This window comes from Haemorhous mexicanus, chromosome 2 (assembly GCF_027477595.1).
Source record: "Haemorhous mexicanus isolate bHaeMex1 chromosome 2, bHaeMex1.pri, whole genome shotgun sequence".
NCBI lineage: Eukaryota > Metazoa > Chordata > Aves > Passeriformes > Fringillidae > Haemorhous > Haemorhous mexicanus.
In genome coordinates, this window is record NC_082342.1 from 91,141,898 (window position 1) to 91,169,205 (window position 27,308).

General features: G+C 40.6%; 1 protein-coding gene across 18 annotated transcripts in view; it reads right to left on the reverse strand.

The window, feature by feature from the left end:
* Nucleotides 1-6,072: 6,072 nt before the first annotated feature.
* INPP4A (inositol polyphosphate-4-phosphatase type I A) overlaps nt 6,073-27,308 on the reverse strand; it is a 112,081-nt gene continuing 90,845 nt past the window's right edge. For 17 of the 18 annotated variants that reach the window (XM_059839472.1, XM_059839467.1, XM_059839471.1 and 14 more), the window contains 7 exons: nt 26,255-26,378; nt 25,298-25,424; nt 24,781-24,921; nt 23,320-23,417; nt 19,726-19,838; nt 19,218-19,372; nt 6,073-9,341 (listed from right to left, as the gene is read on the reverse strand). In XM_059839472.1, coding sequence (XP_059695455.1) covers nt 9,209-9,341; nt 19,218-19,372; nt 19,726-19,838; nt 23,320-23,417; nt 24,781-24,921; nt 25,298-25,424; nt 26,255-26,378 — 891 coding nt within the window. In that variant the 3' untranslated portion in view covers nt 6,073-9,208. Of the gene's footprint in view, nt 9,342-9,371; nt 10,917-19,217; nt 19,373-19,725; nt 19,839-23,319; nt 23,418-24,780; nt 24,922-25,297; nt 25,425-26,254; nt 26,379-27,308 lie in introns of those variants that run through there. The other variant, XM_059839477.1, reaches the window with a different exon arrangement.

Here is a 27,308-nt window from a genome sequence, read left to right on the forward strand (position 1 = left end):
CCCCTCTGTGGCTGCAAAGAGCAATCTGGACACCACAGCAGTGCCAGTGGCTTTAGGATTTCCTCTAAGGCTTATCCTGCCTGACACCTTGAAAAAAAAAAAACATTTCAGGTTTAGTAGTAGAATTTGCTTTAATTGGTTGTGCATTGGGAAAATTAACACTCTCTTCCCCACTGCCAGGCTACACAGCTGCCATTCCTCAGCAGTGATGTGCCACAAGTCCTACAGCAAGAGGAACTGGAAAGTTCTTGCAGTTCAGTAGGGAAAGTCCACAAACCTGGGCAAAGACCAGTCACACCAGGCTTTTACTTCTCTTCAAGCATACTATCACAACATGCCAGACAAGCCTAATGCAATCAAACTATTTCCTATATTTATTCTGATATTTCTTTCATCAAAAGGAACAACTTTATTTCCTGTTCTGCATAGAATCTCTTTTTCAGTATCTCTTTCTATATCTGCTCACCACACAAAATTATTTCTCCACCTTTTTAGTAACATTATTTACCAGTTTTGTATTCTCTAAAGAACTATCACTCTTGATTTATAATATGAAATCAAGAACAGTGATCATATTGCTGTTTATCCATGTCCATACAGAGTAGACAGGAATGTATCAATAAAATAAAACCAGTAATAATAATAAAAACAAACAAAACAGCTACAGTCAATCTATAAGCCATCATCTTTCTGGTTAACTACTTCCACCACAGAGACAAACTCAGAGGTTTGTTCAAGTACTCTATGCACAATCTGCATAAACATCATAATCTTCATCTTCTGAGGACTCAAATGTTGAGAGCCCAAGAAGAAATAAAGAAGTGAATACTCAGAGAAGGGGAAGTAGAGACAAAGTGACACAATGGAAAACACCAAAATGGCACTAAATAAATCAACTCAGAGCTAACACTTCTGACAAACCTACTTGCAAAAATGCAAATCATTAAAAAAAACTGTGCAAATACAAGTGGAAATCCCATGCTATGTTTACTCTGCCCTTCCACAGATATAAGGTAAAAGCCACTGTCAAGGCAGGACATGAGATAGGGATGGGTTTTCCTTTCACAAAGTACAGATATTTTGAGGTTTCTAATTCAGGTTGATAAGCCTTGAATCTATTTGCTAGCTGAATCTTACTTACTAAGTGCCTGTTTAATTTAGTAATTCTCACTTCTGTGCCTGTCCAAGCAGAAAATCAGAGTTTCTCTGGCCCCTGGGTAGCCTCACTAGCAGAACAGCACTGCTCACGAAATGCAAGCCCCACTGCAGGAATCCCATTCATGGAGGGAACATTTGGGCCACAGAATTACAAACAAGAGGCTGCTTCTTGCCTTCACCCCAAACTGTGAGAAACAGGTAGCTAACCTAGGATAAATTCACCCTAAGAAACCATGTGTACCTGGAAATGCCCCATGGCACTCATCCTGCCAGCCTCACTGACAATCCCCCCTGGCAAAATGGGAAGTCACTTTCCCAGCTCTCCACTCAGTAAAATTCCCACTGATTTCTCAGAATCTAAATCAGCAGCACTTCACTTCCTTCCTGAAAAGGCCACTGGTGCTTTTGGAGTTGCTTTCTGAGGATGACTGGGGGAAAGGGAGAGAAGCAAAGAACAGAAAAAGAAGAGCCCAGTTTCCAGCATCCTGCGCAGAAGCTGATGCAGTGAAGCTGCAGCAAGGATTGGAGGGGAAGGACATTGCCTGCTGGAGGTGGATTCCTGAGGACTGCAATGCAGAGAGAGAACAGGGAACAGGCAGCTCTTGAGGACCTTGTCCCTAATCCATGTTTCTCAACCAGGTGTGACAAATGTGGCTGGGTAAGGCTGTGGCTGTGCCACCAAGGCCAGAGGTACAAATCCCTGCCGTTATTCCCAGCACTGGGCAGTGAGAGAAGGCAGCTCAGGCTGAGGTGAAGCTCACTGACAAACTTCTCATTAGCAATTCTGTGGTAATCACATATCCTCTGGACAGAGAGAGGCATCATTCTCTCCCAGGATTTTCCTGGGAAGCTGTGAGAAGCTGTGAGAAAGCTCAGAGAAAACAATTCTTATCCTCACTTGCTGCACCTGTTGTTGTGCACATGTGGAATGTGTTATGGAGATTGATTACCAAAAGGTAATTTCCTATTTGGACTCTGGTGGTGATGTTTTGATTGATTGACCAATTAGGTCAAAGCTGTATCAGACTGTCTGGCAAGGGTGATGGGTTTTTCATGTAGGATGGGATAGGATAGGATAGGATAGGATAGGATAGGATAGGATAGGATAGGATAGGATAGGATAGGATAGGATAGGATAGGATAGGATAGGATAGGATAGGATAGGAACAATAAAGCAATGGATCAGCCTTCTGCAATCATGGAACCAATGCTCATCATTCCCTGTTCAGGGGCTTGCTGCTACTATAGCAATTCCTAATATAGAAACCCTTAGGAAACTCATCAGGCAGCTAAGACATCTACAAGTTGGGCAAGCTATAGGATGCAAGTATCACTTGTAGATTCAGTCCAAGTGGTTCTTGCAGAGCTTTGCTGATGGCAGCAGTGGAGCCAGAATCTGGAGTGTGCAGCTCACTGCAGATCCAGTCACACAGCCAAGGATGACAGCTGGATTTTGTGTGCTGAGTCAGTCCCACAAAATTGGTCCACACAGGACCAATCTAGTTACAGTAAACACAAACATTGCCCATTTCCTCAGAAAATAAGCACTCTACTGGCTGATACTTCTTAATAAGCTTCATTCTAGCTCCTGCCATGTCACACAGGTGTTCCAAAGTTATCCACCTCCAGAGACTAATCCCACACTAGAATTGTAAAGCCGTATTTTCCACACAGAAACTTTGCTCACCTTTTTTTTTTTTTTAAGAGCTAGAAGTTTCATGAGAGAAATTCTAAATCTAACGAGGAACTGAGAAAAGTCAGAGACTTCTCTTCAGCCATTTGCCTACAGACCTTGAAGCTGTGGATAGGGCCGCAGCATTTCAAGGGAGCACCCACTCAAACACCCACTCGCTCGTACTTGAAACTAAAGCTGATTAGAAATAAAAGTTTGTGTGCCGTGAAAGAAAGTCCTGACACACTCATGGGAAATTTGGTCAAAACACAACATGAAGAAAAGGGAATGAAACAGCATGGTTAGAGGAACTAAAGGGGGCAGGAATACCCCCAAATGAAAGAGTTTTGCTGTCAGCAAAAAATAGAGAAAAACCCATCAGAAGGGCAGGATCCTGTTGTAGCTAACGAATGGTATTCCAGGCCTGACAGATGTCTCTCAAACACCTAGGCAGGTTCACCTCATGTTTGTTACAAACCTAAAACATGAAGGGCATTTTATCCCCTTTCAGAGCATTTCTCTAGCAGCAGGTCGTCTCAGTGATTTCAGTGCTTGGTTCTGCTGCCCTCATCTGCCTGATACCGACATCAGTTGGCAGCAATTCAATCAACATCTTGAAATACCTAAAAAAAAAGTGAGTTATTCCCATATTGCATTTCAGAACTTCTCCAATCTGTACTGTAGGCTAACAGCAGCATTTTGAGACGTGTCTGCAATTCAAGCAATTTGTAGACAAATACTAAGAACACTTAATAGCTGTCTTGCCTTCATGTAAACATGTTTTACTGCTTTTATTTCAGGAACTCCAAAGATCAACTTGCCTCTGTTTCAAAATGGAAATTGCAGGTGCCACCAATATGCTGAGCCAATGGAAAACTAAATGACAGGCAGCAACCAGAGTATGATCCTTGGGATGTTTCATTTAAGGGCAGGATCTAACAAACACTACAACAGGATTCTCAGTCTTAGATGAAATGATACTACAGTCCCAGCACATTTCCACAAGAGGTGCTGCACAGCAGGAGAGGGGATGGTCTGTGCTGCCAAGCAGCCCTTGCCCACGAGGAGCCATGTCTGAGGGGACATGTGTGAGCACCATGCCACCAGGCCAGCCTCGCTTCCACAGCAGCCTCCTTCCCTCCCTCCTTCCCTTCCACCAGAGGAAGGCAGTGGCCACTGCTGTGGGGATTCTCTGGCTGGCCAGGACACCCAGAGTAGGTGGGAATATGCAGGTGGCTGTGGGTGGAAGAGGACGAGTGGGAGCCCCTGGCTGGGTCCTGGTGCTCCCAAACCTTCCCTGTGTGTCTGTCACACAGGATCACAGAGCATTCTGGGTCACAAGGACCCACCAGGACCATTGAGTCCAACTCTTGGGCAAATGGCCCATACAGGGATGAAACCCCCAACCTTGGTGTTATTAACGCCACACTCTCAGCAGTTTCCCGTGGTGAGCAGGGTTATGGCCATTCCTGGGGTCCAGGCTGAAAGGTCCCAGGTGACCCCTGTGTCCATGTCACTCACTCTTGTTACTTACCCATTTTTTGCTTACCCCTCTTCAAATCACATTGTGAATAAATGGATAAACTGCATCCATCCTAAATTGTGAAGGGCAAAATATTTCATGAATTGGGAGAGAAAGTTTTCCTGACATTTAAAGCAATATGAGAATAAAAGGTTGCTGTTATGTTTTCCTTCATTGCCTAGAAGTCTTTTAAACAAACCCATGTGCAGTGAGCAACAATATACAGATACAAAGTTTCTAAGATACAAGACTTAGATATATTTAAGAATTCACAAACTGAAAAAGGTTGAAAAGCTCACCCTTGGTCACCAGAATTACATACAGCTTCTTCTGATGAGGACTCTTTCTCTGGTTTAAACAAGTGGTTTGCTATTTTTTGTTGTACTCTTCTTGGTTTTCTATTCTCTCATGCATTTTTTGTGTTTCATCTATGACTATTTCCTCTCTTTTGTCACAGTACACGATTCAGACTTGAAGCACATCTGTGGCACCAGGCAATCCCTTCAGAAGTGCTGTGGGTGTCCGTACACAGACGCCTGTATGAGCACTTCCAGCTCTGCCTGAAGGGCAGCAGAAGTCATGGGGAGAGATGGAGTTCTGCCCCAGAGCAGAGCACGTGGTCATTGCTGCTCCCAGCAGCTCCCCATGGGATCATTCACAGCCCACAGGCACACAAAGGCCCTTCACACAGCCACAGGTGCACAGGGAACCAGGAGTCATGGTGGGCTCCAGATGGAGCAATCTTTATGGAAACATGTTCAGCAGTGTCAAACACGGGACACCTCCCGATAGCTCAGAATGCCTTTTAAAGATGTCAAATTTTCACCCATTTTTTAAACAGCCCACCTTTTAAAATTAAGGGTAAAACTGGCAGATACTTTTTGAACACCAATTAGAAGTTTTGAAATCTGTTTATATATATTTTTATATATGCATCTGATTTTGCATTTGCAGTTCAGAAATTCCTACTTCTCAAGCATCTTCTCTATATGCATTTTGAATGAAAGCAGTGTGGGTTTTTATCTTCTATTGTTTTTCCTTTTATATAACTAAAAAAAAAATTCACTGAGCTCCATCAATGCTCCTCATCCCTCTTTCACACAAAGAAAATTCTATTTGGCAGTTCCCAAACTCCCAGTGGAAACAGAATTATATTTTTGTGTTCTATTCTTCATATTTTAGAGAAATCAGAATGCTCTGAATTATTGTCTGTTACACTACTATATAAACTTTATTTAATTTGAAATCAAAATAACAATCCACAAGGACAACCTGTCCATGTTGAAAAGCAGCACAACTGCTAAAGCTGCTTGGAGGGATGAGTTGGCTCAGTGGGAAGCAGCAGCAGGGGAAAAAAATTCTGCTAATGGAAGGAAAAGTGAAAGAACAGAGAACAAAGCTCAGGAAGCTCTTACAGAATATTCACGGAGGAAGTAGGTAAAATTAAGGAAGAAGAATATGTCATATCACTTCTTCACTTTGCTGCGGCACAATGTGCAGCATGTGGGACAAGCTGGTGCCTCACAACTACAGAAAATTGGTATCAGCTGTTCTTTAGCAGGGGTTAGAAGTAACAACTTCCTGACTTGCACATCTGTGTAAAATGACTCCCTACACAACTTGGCTTTATATGCTCTCCAACAGATAAAAGTGTATCAAGTCAAGGAGCCTGAAAGTGTTTATTTTCCCTTACCACAGGTATATTAAAAGTAAGCCACCATTGTTATTCTTGTCAGTTCTTTATTGGTTTTCATCCTAAAGACTAGCACATTTACAGCATACATGGATTGGATGAACTAGAATATATAAAACAGTAGCCATATGTTTATGATATATTAATACTGCCCAAAACCAAATAAATAAAAATATTTCAATGCACAAAGCATAGCAAATACAGTCGTGTTGGGACAAAACTGTGTCATATAATACAATAATTTTACACATATAAATGAAAAAAGGCAACTGTGCTGTAGGTACTTTCACAGAACATACACAGAACATACTTGGCAACAGTTTTCTTCTTTTACCTTTGTATGTTTTATAATTTAAAAAATGTACTCAAAAAAGGAACGTTAGACAGAACTTCATTTTACAGTAATCCTTAGATTTGCCTCTCCTGTGCAACAGAAAAGCTCCCTTCCCCCTTGTGAGGGTCCCATGTGGACTTCACGTGTCACAGTTTTCTCTGGAGGCACCGCTTGAGCCCTCGCTGTCGGCGCTGCCCTCGGGAGGAGCCCGAGCTGTGCCAATCCCAGCGGTGCTGTGCCCATCCTGACAGTGCCGTGCCCATCCCAGTGGTACCATGTCCATCCCGGCAGTGCCATGCCCTTCCCGGCAGTGCCGTGCCCGTCCTGGCAATGCCCACCCCGGCAGTGCCGTGTCCATCCTGGCAGTGCCATGTCCATCCTGGCAGTGCCATGTCCATCCTGGCAGTGCCGTGCCCATCCTGGCAGTGCCATGTCCATCCCGGCAGTGCCGTGCCCATCCTGGCAGTGCCATGTCCATCCTGGCAGTGCCGTGCCCATCCTGGCAGTGCCATGTCCATCCTGGCAGTTCCATGCCCATCCTGGCAGTGCCATGTCCAGGGCGCTCTGCGGGGACACCGCGCTGGCAGCTCAGTGCCCCGGCACAGCCCCGTGACACCCAGGGCTGCGGCTCCACCGTGACAAAATTCAGCAACTTTTTCAGATTACATTGCTATCCAAAATAAATAAAGGATTGCTAAGCTCTATAGCAGGTCTAATGATTGTTGGCCACCATCTAAGAGAGTGGCGCTGCTAATTGTTACAAGAGACATTTGTAATTTCTTTCTGAAGCTGAACATTGGGAGATTTTTAGTGTAACAATACAGGACTTAAAATAAACCACTTTTGAAATAGACAAAATAAAGTTAACAACTCATAAAAACTAAGGGATATAAAGAGCATAGTTTATACAAAAATCAAGTAGCATTTAATAATGGGCCAGGGACTGAAGGCTGAGCAGAACTAATGGAGTAGCATGTCTAAAGAGATCTCACTGAAAATTTTTTCATCATATATTTCTTTTCTTATTAGCAAAAAATAAAACAAAATCACCATTTATTAATTGGCAAATAGGTTTGCAACATTTCCGAGGGACCATTCTACTGTAGCTGATTTGTTCAGACCTGGGGTAGGTACTACAATACATTGCTTTTGCACAGAATTCCATGTTTTGTTATCCTAAAGAGTCTAAAATAATGGTAACAGCCTAGTTCAGCAGAACTATCTGTCCTGGCCTTGTGACATGCTGCTCAGTGTTAAACTGCAAAAAGCAAAATGCAAAAACTGCTGGACCTGTAACCCCCAAACCTACATGGGAGCAGAATGAACATGGCTGATTGATAGAGCAGTGACAGCACAGACAAACATCAGTGAGAGGGAGAAAGAAATCAGAAAACAGCCAAATACTTACCTGGCTGTTGCTACTCCCACAAGAAAAAATGGGCAGATTTTTTCTATTCTAAAACTCAGATTCTTAGAAACCAAGAAGGAAAGGACAGTGTGCTGAGTGAAACTAGCTAGAGATTACTGGATCCTGTTAAAATTTGGAAATGAACATTTAGCTGCTTTTTAAAATGCTATCTTAGCTTCAAAGGCATTCTTTGGGAGATTATTTCAGAGGAGATCTGTTGAACATTTTTTATCAAATGCTATCCAACTGACCACCTTTGTCATAAGCTAGAACCCACCTGTGGTTCTCAGGCACGAGCAGTAGCACTGAGCAGTTCCCCTCTATCAACACAGGGCATTGCTATCTTCCTCAGAAATACCCTGACACCGGCCACGCTTCCCCCCACCAGGACTCTCAACAGGTGAAATGCAAAGGCAAACAGAAAGCAATTTTGATTTTGGAGCAAAGGGGATGCATTGGGCACTTTGAGCATTTTGGTAATGACATACAAAACCGATACAGAAAAATCGTACGCTGACCAAAATAACGTAACGCCCCGAGACACTGAGGCTTACAATCCAGAAGTGATATAAAAAAACCATGGGTAAAAATGTGTTACTTAATGTACAACACCATGGAATATACTGAACACGTCACGTGCAACATCAGCAACTTGCTTGTTGCACTTGCCTTAGAGTGGGGAAGGGCATGGGGAACTGTTGCTGGCATTAAGAGTTAAGCATCATGATGTTTCTGAAATACTTTTAAGAATCAGTTGTGTGCCCAAGGCCTTATCTGCCAAAGATGACAGGAATTTGTTTTATTTGAACAGAATTATAAACCGGACCTCACATGTCTGGCCTTTTAGATATTGTTAATTTCACACATGAAGGTGGCATCCTATATACAGTAAAACAATTCTTTCTCCGGGCTCTTATTGTGCTGATTTTTTTTTTTTTAATCAAACCCCCTTTTATTGATTGTAACAATGCATTCTACAGTTACTAAACTGTCTAGGATCCTTTTTATTTACAACTTTTGAGTTTTACTCTCAGTTTTAAAAAGTTTAGGAAAAGCTCAATCTGACATCAACTCAGTATAAAAAGATGTTATGGAAACAGCTGCCTAAATGCCGTTCCTAGAGTCCTTGCCCATCCAGGAGGTACCTAGCTATTTGCATATAGGTAATTATTAAGTAGCACAGTATCTGCTCATCTTACATACACTGAAGGCTATTGAAACGGGCAGAGAGTCATCACACTATTCTCAAGCTAAGGTGTCAGAATAATTGTTACTATAGATTCCAATTCAGTAACATGCTCTGTATGACCTAACGAAACATACAAAAAGGTTATTTATCTCTTCTGGATGACAAAATCATGTGTTAATCTAGAGTGTATCCACATGTTTTAATGGAACAGCAATTAAAGGACATGGTATGCTTATGTTTCAACTTTTCCATAAGTTCCTTCTGGAGGCCTGTAATACTTTGGGAAAGCCTTCAGTTGCAGGGAATTAAATGCATACTTGCGACATCCAACATTCTTCATTGTATTTTCTCGGCGACAACCCTCACTGGGGAAAAAAACAAGCACAAAAAATGACAGCAGTAAAAGGGAAAAAAAAAAAAAGAAAAAAGACTTAAACTAAGATGAAATGAACTGGTTATTTTATAGCATTAAAATAAAGTTGTTTATTTTTAATGAGCGTTTAATTAATTTGCCACTGCAAATATTAAAAGAGATGATTCATCATACAATGCCAGTAAGAAGCACACAGAATGGACACAAGCTATGTCTGATTGCTAGTTTTGCATTTCTAGAAAGCAGCAGCACATCTACTCAAAAGGGTCTTTCACGCTGGTTTCATGTATTTCAAGGTACACTGTTGTGGAGTTCACATGCCATTCACTGCACAAGGGATCCCAAGGGATTGCTTAAAAGCAGTTCTGCTAATTTATTAACACATAAAGCTGAAAACAAAAACCTGCTGATCTCCCTATAAGAGCTTTAAAGTAATTTTATTGTTCCCTGTATGTCAGTATTATAAGTACTTACTTAAAGATTAGAGCTGATACAAAAATAATGTATGCTTTTCTAGTTATCTCTGCATGCATAAATGGACGTGAAAACCAAAGCAATCTAAAAAAAAATCCTAACCAAGAAATAGCAGTGCAAAAAAGACTGGCTGCATTGACAGTCATCACCCCAAAGAAACAAAGCTGTGCAGAATTTAATTTTCACCCAATATTTTGGTGCAACTGCCCCACATTACAAAGAGGTTCTGTGCTACAATAGAAAACTACTCCAGTTATAAGGCTTCTTTACACTTGTAAATCTAATCCAGAGTTCCTTTGATTATATCCAAAAAACAGACATACAAAGAGGAAGCACTATCTTTTAAATATATATTATAAATCAATTTAGGCTTGCAGGAGAATTATTTTCCCTGATTGAGGACTGGAACCTAAACAATGACTACTAGACCTTCATGGCAAAGTGTACAGTACAGCATCTTACGGTGGAAATGTCAAATTAGTCCTGCCTTGGAGACAGCTGCAGCATCTACCAGGTAAGTTGTGATCATCTGATTCAAAAGGAGGGTTTGGATTCTGGTTCTGTTTGAAAGCTCTCGTGCTCTTACAGACCTCACCATTCTTCTAATTTTGGTTCATGAAACTGGCTGTAACTGTGTTCTGTATGTAACACCTAGTTTAACTTCATAAAATACAGTAATTTTTTTTTTTTTTTTTTTTTTTTTTTTTTTTTTTTTTTTTTTTTTGCTTCAAGGAATAGTTTACTAAGTTTGAAATTTGTCTCTGGAGCACATTCTGTGCTTGCCTTTTATAGAATGGATCATCTGTGATGACACTGTTTTTCTGGCACTGGTTTGTATTTCACAAAACTCCCCCGACGGCTCTCGCAGCCAAATAGATACATCAAAAGTTTGCACAAATCATACTTCAGAGAACTAATGAAAGCAGTAAGTTTAACTGGCAAATATGTGATGCTAGGTGAGCATTTTAACTGCAAAGTGAATCATTCTCTTCATATCACATTTCACTGCATCTGGTTATTGCATGTGTCCCTCATGGCACAGATACGGTGACAAGGATTTATTTCCCACATTTCACATGCCATCTTCCTTTCCCTGGAAGCACATAAATAGGATGCACTATTGTATCTTAAATCTGAGTGCCTTAACAAAAGCACAGACCTGGCCCCAAAAGGAAAAAACACCCCAAATTTGTCCCCATTGAAATGAAAAAGAAAAAACCTACATTATTTCCAAGAAGCCTGGGCTTTCATTCCAAACAGTTTTAAGGTGGTCTTATTGCAACCCTAGTGGTAATCATGAGCAGCACCTTCATACTTTAAACAGATTAATAATCTCAGGGAGCTCAGTGAATGTGCCTGCCACCAGAGTGTGGCTGGACACTGGAACAGGCTGCCCAAGGAAGTGTTTATGGCCCCAAGCCTGCCAGAGTGCAAGAAGTGTTTGGACAGTGCTCTCAGGCACAGCCTGTGCCAAGCCAGGAACTGATCCTTGGCCCTTCCAACTCAGGATATTCTGTGATTCTAAAGTTACTTTCACATCTGGTTAGACTGAACCCAGGACACTCCCCACATTGCAAGATCAAGGCCACTGTCCAACCTGACAACTGCTCACCTTGTAAAAAGGTAGACTGGGGCACCCCCAGCAAACAAACCAGTGCTAACCATAAAGAACAGATGATTTCTGTGGAGACACAGCAGCGTCAGGCGTCAGCACAGCACAGGGATGTGTCCCAAACCACCACAGCATGGTAAACCTCAACAGCAGTGAGGAGGTACCAATGTACTGAAACTCATTGCCACTAAAAATTAATATGACATGTGCTTTATATATATAGATAAACATATATGTCTTTGTGGCGGTTTTTTTGGTTTTTTTTTTCTTTTAAAAACAAAATTGGAAGAATAGTGAGGAAAAATATTAAGAGATAGTGTACTGCACAGTCTGATTTCATGAAGACACAAATATAACCACACACTTTTTTTTTTTAGTTAGAATAATTAAATCCAAATTTAGGATTTAATTCTGATTTTTATTCTAACCGTGCTTTTTTGGTTTTTTTATTTCAGCATACTTCTCTCAGCAGCTCTCAATTCCTTTAAAATTGATAATAAAAGCTAAAGCTATCTATATTTTTTGAGCAAGTTAATAGTAGAAAATACAAATCACAGTACTAGTTCTCCTCAGAAGCCCAATGTCATCTCAGGCACCAAGCGAAGTAAAACCCCTTATGAAGTTATCAAACTACATTAAATGAGGTTAGTATTTTTATCAGCTATTGCTATTGACAAGCTCTGCCAGACCACAGCATCAACAAAATCTTTCTGTTTAAATAGGCCTCCCCTAGTTTGATGTTATATATAAATGATGATCAGATTTCATCTGCATTTACTCTGCATCACTAAACTAGGAAGCCACTTTAGCCTCACCACTGAAATAAATGCTAACTTACCATCGCTCGCTTATCACTAAGCCACTATCAGCATCATAATTTATTAAAGCTGTGCAACGCTTAAAAATGGAAGTAACAGTAATATTTAGTCTAATGTAATTAAAATAAAGACCAGTGGAAAACCTGAAACCCACCTACTAAAAGAGTTAACTGATACCTCCCACTTCTTGCCTGAAAATTAAAGACCATTATCTTTAACTTCTAGGATGACCCTATTTCACAGTAAGTTCTATAGCAGAGCACCTAAAATAGATAATGGATCATTAGCCAGTCACATCCCCTTCCTAACCACAAGGTTAATTTTCCTCATGTCTTTAATACATTGCAAAATGCAGATCTACAAATAGAATGAAATAACTCTGCATGCAGCAAACTGCAAGTTGTTTTATGAGTGTTTTCTAGTCTAATAGAATATATTTAACCATGAGAAAGGAACAAGACTATGGTTCTTCAAACTGTTCAATAATGTAATTTGGATATTATGCTTTGAAATGAAAGTATAAATTTGTTACTTCTTTAAATAAATTTCTTACAATTTCTTATAAACCCCACCCAAGTTTTTATTTTTCCCTTCATACCTCGTAAAAATGAAAGGCAAGATTAGCATACACCTTAAATATACAAAAAGATACAAATTCTTTTCAGACAGAGTTCCTTTCTCTGGAATACATGAAACAAGTAACACAAAACTATTTGGTAAGAGATCTTCAGGCCGGCTAAAGTAAAGAGGTAACAGGCCAATGTCAGACTATGTTACAAGCACTGAAAGCAGAACAATAATTTAAAGTTTCAATACAACTGTTTTTGATAAAATAATTTGATGTATATTTACAGTTTAGTACAATAGAAACGTAAAATTGTAAGGCATAATAATAATTCTTGGCAGACAATGCTATGACACATTCCTTTGTCCAGCAGGTACCAAGTGGCAATACACATTCAAGCACTTTTTTGTTTTTGTGGTTTTTTTGTTGTTTTTCTTTTTTTTCTTTTTTCTTTTTTTTGTTTTGTTTTTGAACTCTATCTTCACTTGCAACGTAATCTGGCCACCAGGTATGCTATGCTCAGAAACAGCCACACAATCAGTAAATTGGGGCTGAGAGCTAGTAAAGGAATAGAGTAGAGGAGGCTGGGATCTAGTCTGAAATCTCGGATGGGCACCAGGCCACTCAAGTTCTTCTGGGTGACTATCTCCCGTGTTCCAATGCTGTGAAAAGGAAGAAGTTTGGGAAGAGGGAAAATAAAACAGAAAGGAAGACAGACATGCAAATGGATGAATAAAAAGAGATGGCAACACAAGGTGGTCAAGAAAATGAAAAACCATGGAAGAACGCACAACAGAACCAGAAGATGAAGTAAAGAAAGAGTGGAAAAACATCTCAAAAATATGTATCAGTACAATTATAAAAATAAGGAGAGGGAAAGAGAATAAAAGAGAAAAATAAGAAAGAAGTACTGTAGTCTAGTGAAAATAAACACATGTAGGTTGAACATTAATGGTTTTCCATGTTCATTCTTTCAGATTACCAAGCAATAATACCCCATGCTGCTCTGCCATGCTTTGGCGTGCTGCAAAGAAGTGGAGCTCTGAAAAGCAAGCTGAACATGAATAACCATTGTAGTATTTGACCCTTTCAAACATCTTTCCATGTGGGCTGCAGTGATTTAATTTAACCTCTTAACTACCTGTCCAACACCTTAATCAAAAAAAACCCCAAAAAACAGCCACCTATTTTTCTGCTTGGACATGAATTCAAGGATATATCAATAGGCTTATTTCTGAAGACATGCTCAAAGCCCATCTCATTGTGCACCCACTCCTTAAATTGAGCACCAAAGGCTACAGTGAGGAACAGCTCCTCAGGTAGCCTGGTTGGCTTTGTGGTGTGGTCTTCAAGTTTGGATCACTCTTATACCCTGAGCACTCCAACTCTATTTTTAGTTCACAAAGCAACAACTAAATGACCTAGATGAACAGAGAGATGAAGCACCTCTCCTACAAGGAAAGACTGAGAGAACTGGGTTTGTTCAGCCTGAAAAGAGATGACTTAGGGGTTATGGTATTGCAGCCTTCCAGTACTAGAAAGGAGCATACAGGAAAGAGGGAGAGAGACTATTTACAAGAGCATGTAGTGACAGGACAAGGGGGAATATCCTCAAAGGGAAAGAGAACATGTTTAGATTAGTTATAAGGAAAAAATTCTTTACTCTGAGGGTGGGGAGGCAGCCAGGGATGCTTATCCCTGGGAGTGTTCAAGGCCAGGCTGGATGGGGCTTTGAGCAACCTGGTCTAATCGAATGTGTCCCTGTCCATGGCAGGGGTGTTGGAACTAGATCATCTTCAAGGTCCCCTTCAACTCAAACAATTCTATGATTCTGTGATTCTAATTGCAATCTGTAAGCCTGATGCTGTTCAAGCTTGTGCACTTGCTCCATCCATAACAAACCATCCATAACCTTGATGGTTGAGTAGCAGGGTTATGTAAGCATCAGAAAATGTCCTGCAAGAAATCAGACACACCCTGGAGGTGGTGAAAAAGAGCATTCAGATGCTGGTGACACATCAACTCAAATGGAATTAGGCGGGTAAGGAACTAAACCAACTGTATTTCTGATCTGGATTTGATCCAAATTGGTGATTAAGACATGTTTTCACTCCTGGTGCCTACAGTGGACAAGGCTAGATTGAATCTGTGATGCCTACATATCCCAATTTCTTTGTAGCAGTGGGGAGAGTGTGTGTGTGATCAGGAGAATCAGGCAGTGGAAACCTAGCGTTTACTGGAAAGTGGTGGATAAAGGCTCAATAAAATTCCTGGAGGAAGAAAAGTGTTTTAGAATATCGAGAAAATGTACAACAGTGGGAGAGGCAAAGAAGAAAGGCTAAAAATGCTAAGTTGGCATTATGAACACCACATGCCACACCTCCACCATTAAAAATTAGTATCATGCTACTCAATTTTACACAAAGACATATACACAGACACATATGGTGGGAATGGAGGCAAGAGCTGGAAAGTGCTTTCCTTGTCACTGTTGGCCCATGAAGATGCTTCCCCCTGACGGTTGAAAAGTCACCTTTTGGAAATATCAAATATTCCAAATTGTACAGGGTCTTAAATCAAAACATTCATCAGCAGACTAGCTCTAGGAGAGGACTAGGGTTAGGAGACACAGCAATTTCCCTTCTAATTTAGCTTGCAAATGAGAATTCTCTCTGTGAGGAGAGGCCAGGGCTGCTCCATGCTGGACACTGCTGGCTCCAGCCAGCTTCAGTGACCCACTGCAGGCACAGCTGAGCCCTCAGGCATGCTGGTGCCTCGGGGAAGGAGTGTGTGAGAAAAGGCAAAGCACTGCATGGCAGTGAAAAGTGATGGGAAAAGATCTGAGAAAGAGCCCTGTGAGCACCAAAGTCAGGGAAGGAGAGGAGAAAGAGTTGAAGCAGTCTCCCCTGCCGTTGTGGAGAGGCACTATCCACGCTGTAGCCCATGGAGGACCCACAGTGCAGCAGATGAATATTTACTGAAGGAAGCTGGAGACCATGGAGAGCCCATGCAGGAGCAGGTTCATCCTGAAGGACTGCAGCCCATGGGAAGGACCCACGCTGGAGTGAAGGAAGAGTGCAAGGAGGAAGGAGCAGAGGAGACTGTTATAGACTGACTGCAAATCCCTGTTCCACATCCACTGTGCATTGCTCAGCATGGGGAGGAGGTAGAGGAGCTGAATAAGAAGCAGTGGAATACTTTGGCCTGGGACAAGAAGGGAGGTAGAGGTCAAGGTTCTCTAATTTTCATCTTTATTTCTTAACATCTCCAATCTACTGGCAAGAAATAAAAAATTTTTCTCTGAGTCTGGTTTGCGGGTTTTGTATCAGTAACTGGCAAGGGATCTCCTTGTCTTTATATCAACCCATGAGCTTTTTCACACATTTTTTCCCCCTGTCCTTTTGGGGAAGGTAGTGAGCAGCTGAGTGGGCATCTGCCAAGTGGTCTAGCTCAAGTCAATATGATTTTATTCTTAAAGCAGGTCAATCAGTGAAGAAATCCAACCAAGTTATCATAGCTGTTTTATTGAGTGGTCATACCCAAACATGACTCCTAGGACTTTATTATGTGATCATTTTAGTCAGCACCATGGTGATTTTTCTCACCTCATTTCCAGCTGCTTTTCAAGAGCCCCTATCAGAGATGGCTCTTCTCTGTTGGCTAAATTGCTTGTGTTGCATCTCCCTAATGAATTTCATTTAATGAAAAAGAGCTGGGTTACCTGAAACATGCAAAAGATTTTGCTACCCAGGATGATCTTGACTGAAACTGCCTTAGAGCATATTCCCACAAACAGCTCCACTGGCATTTCTGACAAGACAGAAATCTGGTAGGAAGAGGGAGGGCAAGGAGTTAAAGATCTAGTGGGGAGCGTGGGCTGCAGATGGAAGAGGCTACCTGAGCCAGCTGGACTTGGACTCTTGTTCTGCCTTTACTGGTCAGGTACCCATGTCCTCTTAGCTTGGACTTCCAGACATATCATCATGATTTTACTATTTGTGAGCTGGGGGTTACTGTGTGTTTAATTTAGGGCTGGAAAGGCTGTAACTTATTAAAAGAAAATGAGATTATTGTAATAGGGTATTTGTTTCTAAGGTGAAAGCCACAAACTTGTATCTGTAAATTTCTACAAGAATCTAGAGGAACATTCAATGCTCCCTCCGTGATGTCCCTGCTCATTGAATATAATTATCACAGATACATAATTATCACAAGACTGGGAAAGAAGGGAAGTCCCTGGGGACAAGTAAGTGGGAACTAACACCTCTGAAGACCAACATTACATGGAAGATGATGATGCTTTCCTAACTTTTTTAAGACTGGTATAAGCAAGGGCACTTTTCTTCTCTGTAAGTTTGTCAGTAGAAAAGAGATTAAATACTTTGAGTCTCACAAATTAGTAGTACTTCTTCCCTGTCCTTCCAAATGCCTCAGAAACTTCAAAAGTCTTTAAGAATGAGCCAAACCTTCCTTTTCCAGCACAATTAAATAAAAGACCCAGGTTAAAAGAACAAAACTCAAGTTTTCTGAATGCCCTGGAAGCAATTTGGGTACAATTTGCTACCCTTTTTTATCCTGTATCTGTTGTCTATGTCAGGTCAAACTGTCCATACTGGAATGGGATTTGGTGGAGTTGGACTCCTACATATTTGTTCCATAATCCTGTCTCTCTCATTAAGCTTTATTATTACTGTGCCATTGTTCCTGAGTGGAATTGACAAATAATTCTAAAAACACAACCACCAATCCCAAAGAGCAATAAGATGTGAGGAAGAGTGATGGGCTTGAAGGATGGTTTAATCTTGGTTTTCCTTCTGGACTAGTCAGTATTTGTCCTGCACAATCTCTCTTAGTCAAAGATTTAACAGAAGAAAAAGTCATGTCCTTCACCTGCCAGAGCAAGTCCCTGATGTTGGTAGAACACTCATGCCAAAAGTTTTGATTAAATTGGCCCTCTTTCAATATCCCTGTGTAGGTCAACACAAAGCACTATTTTTCTTGGGTCATTATTTTATCTGATCCTGTGTTATATTAAATTGGTAGACTGAAGGACCAAAACAATGTTATTATTAACCTCTCTCTCTCTATTGTGTCCATGATTGCATTAAAAAACCCAGTGACCCAGGAAAGAATTTGAAGAAAGTAAAAAGATTCCCAGTATTTCTCCTAGTTGGTTTTATTCTTATTAAATACACAACTGTGAAACTGTATAACAGTTTCAGATGTCTATGTCAACAAGTGACAGTATTTAAATAAAGATGTTTGAGAACCACTTAGTCCATTTTAAGTAAATTCTCCCTCAAAAGCTGTTTCAAGTTTTCTTTCTAATATCAAGGTTTAAGTAGTTTCTGAGTGCACTTTTCATGTACTGTACTAACTGTGACAATGTAGCAAAAAGTGCAGCAAAAAACTGAAAATAAGTCCAGTGCCTCTCAACTAAATGTAGGTATAAACCCCAAATTACTAGTGTAAGAGGCTGCAAGTATTATTATATGAGACATTTTTCTTCTAGGTAACTGAAGAGTAAGAAAGGGTCAAACAGCAAAAACATACAGAAAGGATAAGAGAATTGAACACTCTAGAGAATTTGGTGAAAAGACACACAGTACAGTACATTCGATAAGAGTGAATGTTGAAAAACAGGACTGAACAGCATTGTTGAACTACATTGATAAAGACTAAAGCTAGATTTCTTATCCTTTCTTTTGGTATGTGACTTACGGAGTTTTCCAGCAGTGCTTGAAACAAGGCATTGAACAACAGTAAACAGATTTTTTTTTTTTTTTAAAGTACAGTACTTAATTCTGCAAACATCTCTGCTGCTTCAGAATACAGAACATCATTATTTTGATATGACAACAGCACACTGACACGTTGTGATGAAATTTGGTTGCTATATAGTGTGAAACACTCATACTGACATTTCACCCAGTGAGCAGTGTTTCACTGCTAAAGAATACACTGGCAAACCAGTGCAAACTGCAGGTGTCTGTGTTTCAAAGAATAAAAAACAGGTCATCCCTGAGAAATCTCCCTGATCTAGAACTAAGAAACCTAGTGCTATGATGGTTCAGGTAAAGTCATCATTAAACAACTTTCAAAGAAGCACCAGTTTCCTGTTCTGTAAGCTCAGCATTAAGGGAAAACATATTTTACATGCTTGTCTGAAAACTCCTAATTTTCTACTGAAAACTCAAGCCCATCTGATATAAATCTGGTAAGAACCAGCTTTAGCATATGCAACTCACATGCACAGGAGGGATGAATTCTAGCAGTCAGTTTTACAGTTCCTGACTTTAGCTTACTTTTTTTTTTCTTTTGATGGAAACAGAGACCACCACTCCTCTGCAGTTTGCATGGTTCCTTATTTAGGAATAAGTAATGTGGTCAAACTCTTACCTCCTCATACACTCCAGAGCCTGAGTGAAGACCTGTGGAGCCATTCCATGTTCGTGCTGTAGGATCAAACACTGCTCCAGGGTGATGGACATGGCAGTCCTATCCTTGGCACTCTTACAGCTCGTGAACCGAACACCGTTCAGTCTGCGGCATATCTAGAAATGGGACAGACAACCCATGACTCCTTCTACAGGCAAAACTTCCTGCCAGAGACAACACCTGTACTTCCCCTCAGAGAGACACACATGCTGTCTAGGGCTTCAATGTCAAAATTTGGCATGTTTGAGGGAGCAGAACTTCATTGTATGAGTTGAGGGGAAAGTCTGACATGGAAAACACACTTTATTTCCCCATGTCTCATTCCAGAGGAGGTCTAGCCTGGCAGCATTTGCAAGATACACACAAGCAAATGAACAAATTCAAACATACCAGTAATAAAAAAGGGACAAATACATATGAATACAGAAAATCAGATGAACTATGCAGAGATGCTTAGATGAATAAATACCTCAGCAGCTTGCCAAAGGATATCAACATTCTTGTTTTTCCTTGCATGAACATTTTGTCCCAGAAATCTTAACAGTTCAGGCAGGCACGTCTGACTACGAGATCGAGGTAGACCTATAGAACAAACAAAAGCAACTCCACTTATTCATCTGTATTCAACAGAGCTTTTACAAAGTGCTTCTATGTGCCTGTTGCAAACACATTTCTGTTTTCTTGAAACTAGAACAATTATTCATGTTCTGATTTACTTAGTACCATCAGCGAAACAAATTCATGCTAAATTAAACTCAATTAGAAATATAAATTCCAGTTATTTAAAACTTCAGGGACTCAGAATCTAATAGCAGTATAATAAGAGAATGAACAAAGGGAGCAAGATTGGTAGAGTCTTTTGGTTTGTGAGTCACAGATATGACAGGAGAACATGAATGTCTTCAGAGAAACTCTGCAGATATTTTACATTCTGCTCACATTTTCAATTTTAAATTTGCAAGCTGGTCAGCTTTCAGTTACAAGAAACACCCACAGGACAACACATTTTCATGATCTGTTTATTAATACTTCACTAATAGAAATAAATTAGTTGAAATTTTTCAGAGTACCTTCAGTATTCATCTTCTGTGTTCAAACTGTTGCACATCATCTCTTACATACGTAGCAAGATACTCCTGACAATCAATTACAAGTATTCAACAAGTTCTCTTTTTTTAAAGGAGTAACCACAGAGAACACCAACTAAAGTTGTGACTGAACAAATACAGAGGTATGCACTGTAAGAGATGACATTGTGACAAAAAGAATCCTACCTGAGTGACACATGAGGCTTTATTTTAGGCCTACTTCTCACAGCAAAAGGCATGTTGGACTAACCTGAGCTCCTCCTACAGGAAGGTGACCTGCTGAGCAGATGAGGGAAGGCTGTGGACATTGTTTACCTGGACCTTGGCAAAGCCTTTATCACTGTTTCCCACAGCATTCTCCTGGACTGACTGCTCATGGCTTGGTGGGACATACTGTTCACTGGGTAAAACAACCCAGCTGGATGGCCAGACCCACAGGGTGCTGCTCAATGCTGCTACACCCAGCTGGTGCCTGGTCACCAGTGTGGCTCCCCAGGGCTCAGTTCTGCAGCCAGTCCTGTTCAAAATCCTTATCAGTGATCAGGAGGAGGGGATCAAGCGCACCCTCACTCAGTGGCAGAGGGCAACAAGCTGGGCAGCAGTTCAGATCTACTGGAGGGCAGGAAAGCTCTACAGAGGCATCTGGACAGGCTGGATCAATAAGTTAAGGCCACTTTTATGGGGTTCAGCATGACCAAGTGTCAGGTCCTATCCTTGAGTCACAACAACCCCAGGCAGTGCTACAGACTGGGGGCAGAGTGGCTGGGCAGCTTCTGGTAGAAAAGGACCTGGAGGTGCTGGTCCACAGCAGCTGAACATGAGCCAGCAGTGCCCAGGTGGCCCAGAAGGGCAATGGTGACCTGGCCTGGATCAGCAATAGTGTGGCCAGCAGGAGCAGGGCAGGGATTGTCCCCTGTACTGGGGACTGGTGAGGCCACATCTCAAATCCTGTGCTCAGTTCTGGGCCCCTCACTGTAAAATGGAACTTGAGGTGCTGAAACTTCAGTGGTGTCCAGAGAAGGGCAACAGAGCTGGTGAAGGGTGTGGAGCACAAGTCTTATGAGAAGCAGCTGAAGGAGCAGCTGTGTAGCCTGGAGAAAAGGAGGCTCAGGGAGACCTTATTTCTCTCTACAACCACCTGAAAGCCAGCAGGCAACTTCTCCCAGGCAACCAGCAACAGGACAGGAGAAAATGGCCTCAAGCTGCACCAGGGGAGATTTAGATTGGATGTTGGGAAAAATTTCTTCACTGAAAGAGTTATCAAGCACTGGAACAAGCTGCTCAGGGAAGTGGTTGAGTCAGCCACTGGAGGTATTTACAAAACGTGGAGATGTGGCACTTGGGGAGACAGTTTAGGGGTGGTCTTAGCAGTGCTGGGGAAACAGCTGGACTTGATGACCTTAAAGATCTTTTCCAACCTAAAGAATTCTTCATTTCTATTCTATAATTAACAATACTGTGCCTGTCCTGGGCTGGGTTGTTTGGACTCCACACCTAGAAAGAAAACATTACCTGTAAACAAAAAGAGGGCACAGGCCATCTCCTCCTTCTAAAGACAAGGAGCTAAGACCAATTTCTTAGAAATTCTGCTGAGTTTAGAATTATTAACAGAGGGACATGTACAGTGGATAAGGAATCAACTTTTCTTGGGTACTGCTCCTGAAGGGAACATTTCCTACAATCTGCCAGCAGATAGTTCACTGGGACCTTTGTCCCCTAGAGTGATCTGTTTGTTTTTCCTTTTGCCTCTGCCTACCACAGACTACATAACTGGGCATAATTACCTGGTTTGCAGTTCAATGTAAAATGCTATTCTCCCTTGATAACGGTTCACAGAAAACTATACTTCATTTTGTATATCCTAAATTATCACAACTTTCAGGAGGGGAAAAAAAGGCAAAAGCAAAAAGATGATTGGATCAAACATAAGAGGTTTGGGGAAGAGGGAAGAGACTGAAGTTAAAAAAAAAAAAGGCAAGCAAAATAAAGAGGAGAGGGAGTAGTTGAATGGGAATTATTATTATAAAAGACTAGATGGAGACATGAACAAAATTCATTTTAAATTGGTTAACTTTTGAATCGTATAAGAAAATCTGATGCTAGACTACTGTACAATAAAGAATTAAAATTTGCAGCTAACATTCCAGAGAATTTATTATGCAGCATTATGAATGCCTGGATGGAGGAAAGCTGGCTGTTCTCTCAGCTGTATAAAAAAAAATTCAGGGTAACCAAATTCACAATAACACACTTTAACAGACAGAATTCTTACTATCTTGTTGCATGCTATTGCAATTGTATTTCTGGAATAAAATTCTAACTGTAGAGTACATGAAATAACCTTAGAAGAGGTTGAATAATAATAATGAATTGATGAATTTTCACTATTTTTGTAAGTAACACACCACTGCCTTCTCAACAAAACCCCAAGCAGTAACAAGCAAATTTAAAAAACAGTAAAAATGAAGCATGTAGCTTTTGTCACTCTTCTAGGCTCTCTGTTGTTGGCTGCAGATGCAATAATTACAGGGAAGTGCCAAAGGAAAAGCAGAGGGAAGTGACTGAGTTCCAAAAAATTGGCAGTTGCTCTCTGTGCAGGTTTTATCATAAGTGCAGGGAGCATCCTCAAAAACTGCAGATAAAAGTGCTGCTGCTAGAACCTGTCACTTTTACACCTTTACCTTACAACAATCTCACTGCCTAACTGGATGATTATACAGTCCATAGTGCCACTTAGAGATGTAAAAGTAACCTTAAAAAGGAAAGTTAATCAGTCTGACCTTTACACCCCTTGAATCCACTCTGCTTTACTTACTACTAAAGTATTAAAAGCATTTAGTAACCTCATTTCTTGGAGGTTACTAAAGCTGGTATACCATCAACATTTAAAAAAACAACATAAAGCAAACAAATGAAAAAAATCAGCCTGAATTGTGCTGTTCCAGCAAATTTGTCATTAATTACAAAATACTTACAATCATCAGGCAAAACTTCCTTGAACTGCTCAAAATATGAATTCAACCTCACTAAGCTTTCCATGTTAATTATTTCTTGCAGTGAGGTGTCTCCAAACCTTTAAAAGGAGAAAAAAGGAACAATTAAGCCCAAGGTAAAATGTGTCTCTTTTTCTTTGAAACAACTGCACAAGGCAGTATGTCTACCAAAAACACAGTTTAAAGATTCATCCCAGGAGTTCCCTAACCATTCAAATGCCAGGTGAAGTGTAACAGAGAGCTTGTTGTAATGATTCATTACAGAGAAAGAAAATGTATGAGTATGAGGGGGAAAAAGGGAAGGAAGGTATAAGAAAAATATTGTAGAAAATAGTATTTAAAATTCTTTGGCTTTCATGTCTCTCTTTCAATATTAAATTCGTACCTGGCAAATTTTTTTACCTAAATTTAAACTTTTAATAATGGATTTAATAGCTTAGTTCATAAACTAATAATAACAATCATAACATCAGTAGATAGGACTAAGAATGTTGACTTCAGGTATGTAAATGAAAAATATGGCTCTAGGATTAATAAGCCATGAATGTAACAAATATTTTCAACAATGCCCCAATGCATCTTATGTAAATATATCCACATACACAGATGTACACACAGAGTGCTGACATCTGTAACTGTGCTAGTCATCTTGGGGCAACAGAGGACAGCAGTAATTGCTTGAATGCTTTTGTTAGACTTTTTCTTGTTGTCCACCACCACAGTGCACACTCCAGCCTGGTACCAAGGCTGCTGTCACAACATGCATGTGCCTGGCTTCACTGGAGTGCTCTGTTGGAGCAGGGCTCTGCCAATGTACTCTTTTCAGGATGTGGCCATTACAGAGGGAATCTGCTGGCTTTTCCAGAACTGAGCAGTTTCCCTAGCAAATATAATTACATAATTATATTTTTCAGTTTTACAACAGCAGTGTTGCATTACATTAATACTGCAAGGGTATGTTAAAACAGAGGTGTACCTTGCCCATTATCCTGAATTTTGACAGTGACCAGGAGAGGGAGTCTCAGGTAGAGTGCAAAACCAAGGCAGTAAATACACAACAAGAGAGTGCAAAACCAAGGCAGTAAATACACAGCAATACCCAGAATGATCTCAACCTCTAGTGATCTGTCACTCACAGAGGTCTTAAGTCACAAGGAGCACCTGTGCTAACTAGCCCTTGATCTCCATTGTAAGTTCACATCTGAACCACATAAACCTGCACTAGTCTCAAACCCATGAGGTAAGGAGTCTCACAGCTATATGGCACACAAAGAAGGAGCTCTTTTTGTTTGGCATTTGGCAGATTCCTTCAGAACAGTGCTCCCATGTCCGTGTATTGGAGAAACTGAATCACTGTCAGTTATGTGAGAGTGCAATTCCACATCAACATAGCTCCATTGCTGAGCTGCCAGCAAGGCTGAGCTTGCCTGACTGGACACCTACTTCTCTGCTAGGGTTTGCTGCTCATTGATTCCCACGTTGAAAAGAACAGGCTGAACCCTCAGTAACATTCCACTTTGAATCTCACGCGGCAACAAATCAAACAAGGCGCTTGGCAGAGGGATCCTCACGTTAAATCCATCACTGAAAAGAAATAAATGGCTGTTAGACATAAGGATCAAAAAGCTACATTCCAAGAATGTGTTATTTGTCTAAAGAGGGATAACACCTAGAACATAATACAACCATTAAAAAGCAACCATCAGTCAGAACTGACTCTGAGGAACTGTCACAACTTGCTTCTAGTCAGAAGATCTGTCCTAGTTCAAAAACAAACCTGCAGCAACCTGTAATGTAGCATTTATATCCTCACAGACATTCACATCAGATCTACCAATCTCCTGGCAATAGCTGATTTTGCTCTGCTCATTTATACTGCAGCTCTTCTCCTTGGGTAGAAAAAGCCAAATTTTAGCATGTTCCCACTCATCAAGGATAAAGTATATTTATTGGTTTTTACCGATTTCCAGTGATGACTGGCAGCATGTCAGTAGATGTATTTGATGTAGCCTGAGTTACTTTAAAGGTTACATTCCTCAAGTCCATGATTCCCAAACTCATGTCCTCCAGCATTGCCAGCTCCTCACCTAAATCCAAGAGGGAAAAGTGAATTGCAATTACTTGTTATGCACAACTTCCCTTTGTCAATCTGGTGGTAACAATAGGCCATCCCTCCATACAGAAGTTCCACAGATGAAGCAGTGCTGCAGCCCCAGCCTCCCCCTTGACCTACAGACAATGTCATGGCTGATTTTTTGAGTTCAGCAAGTTTAGAAAACACCAGTTATCTAGAACAGTCCAGACTACTGTTCTTTAAGTATTTTATATGCTGATTTTCCAAGTTAGGTGATGCTAATAAGTACTTCTCAGCATTGTCAGAGCCATGATATCTTTTGCACAAGGTATTCTGGATTTGTCCAATAAGACATTCCCTAACGAGTATCCAGACAGCTTTTGAGACACAGGAGTGAAACACTTCTGAGTGAAGTACTTTCCCTTTTTATATTCTCTGTTCAGTCTCACATTGTGCTGCAAGACTACAGAAGTTTCAAGAACATTCAAAAAGTGTACTTTGGGCACAGTTTCTCCCAGCTTACCAGAACTTTCATCCAATTATTTTCTGAAATAAACCCCCAAAGACCACTGTGCTATATTTTAGTCTTTTTTAAACCTTTGACATTCTATTATAAAAGAAGTACACTTATCTTTTAGAAGCAATTCAAGTAAGTGAGAAAAAATTCAGAGTTGTTAGATAATTAAGTACTTCAGCTATAATCTAGTTTTGCATTTTAGTTTTTGAAATAATTTTGTGGCTGAGCTGCAGATTGTCCCAAACACTGAGATCCTGCTGTAGCCAATTTAATGCAGAATTTGCTGACTCAACAGCTAATCCCACCACCTGGCCCTGTGCCTTTACCATAAGTGCTCAGCAGGCTCTCAAACTGTGCCAGCAAGCCAATGGTGTAGAGTTGTCTTAGAAATCCATCATCATGCAGGCAGTTCCTCAGCTTGATAATGAAACCACAAATGAGAGCTGTCAGCTGGGAGAGAGGAAACAGACAAGAATGAAATGATTCAAAATAAAAAAGGTTCTTCAGCCCCAAACAAAAATCATAGCATGTATAAGAGGTGCAATAAAATCTGTCACACAGATACTCTTTTCCTTCAAACATCATTTTTTCCTTGCAGCTGAACACAACCAACCAATGAAAGCCCAAAACATTCAGAAAATCAGATTCAGGGCACTCTGCCTTCATCTCACAAGCTGTCTCAAAATGGGGCTGCTGTAGATCTCACACCTTCTTGTTTTCTGAACACGATCACTTGTGGTAGGGTCTACAGCTTGAATGAAATACAGAAGTTGCTCCTTAGAGAATTGGTTTCGTTTTAGACAGAAAAGCAACACAGCTAGTTACAGGCCAAGAATTTTGATAGTATGAATAAATTACTGCTTTTCAAAAATGACATTTGAGAAAGCTTAAAAATGCAGTATCTGTTTGCATTATGCAGACTTAAACTCTGATGTTACAAGATATTCAGAACAAGATCCTGAGGATCTAGTACTAAGGTCAGTACTATTCTCTAAGATTAATACTAGTCATAATTCACTGTCCACAAAGGAATTTCCCAGGTGATGGCCATATACTATGTATGCAGGTTATGACTTTGTTAGAGAATTAAACAGAAGAGAATAAAGTCCTGATCATGATGGGTAAACATATTCAAAGGATTGAATTTAAAAACTATCTGCATTAGGAGGTGGGGTTTTTATATTAGAAAATTCCCTGATTTTATCTCTATGAGATCACAGAATCATTAAGGTTGGAAAACACCTCCAAGATCACCAAGTCCAACCCAGCACCACCACCACATACACCACTACACCATGTCCTCAACTGCCATAACCACACATTTTTTGAACACTTCAGGGATGGTGACTCCACCACTTTCCTGGGCAGCCCACTCCAGGT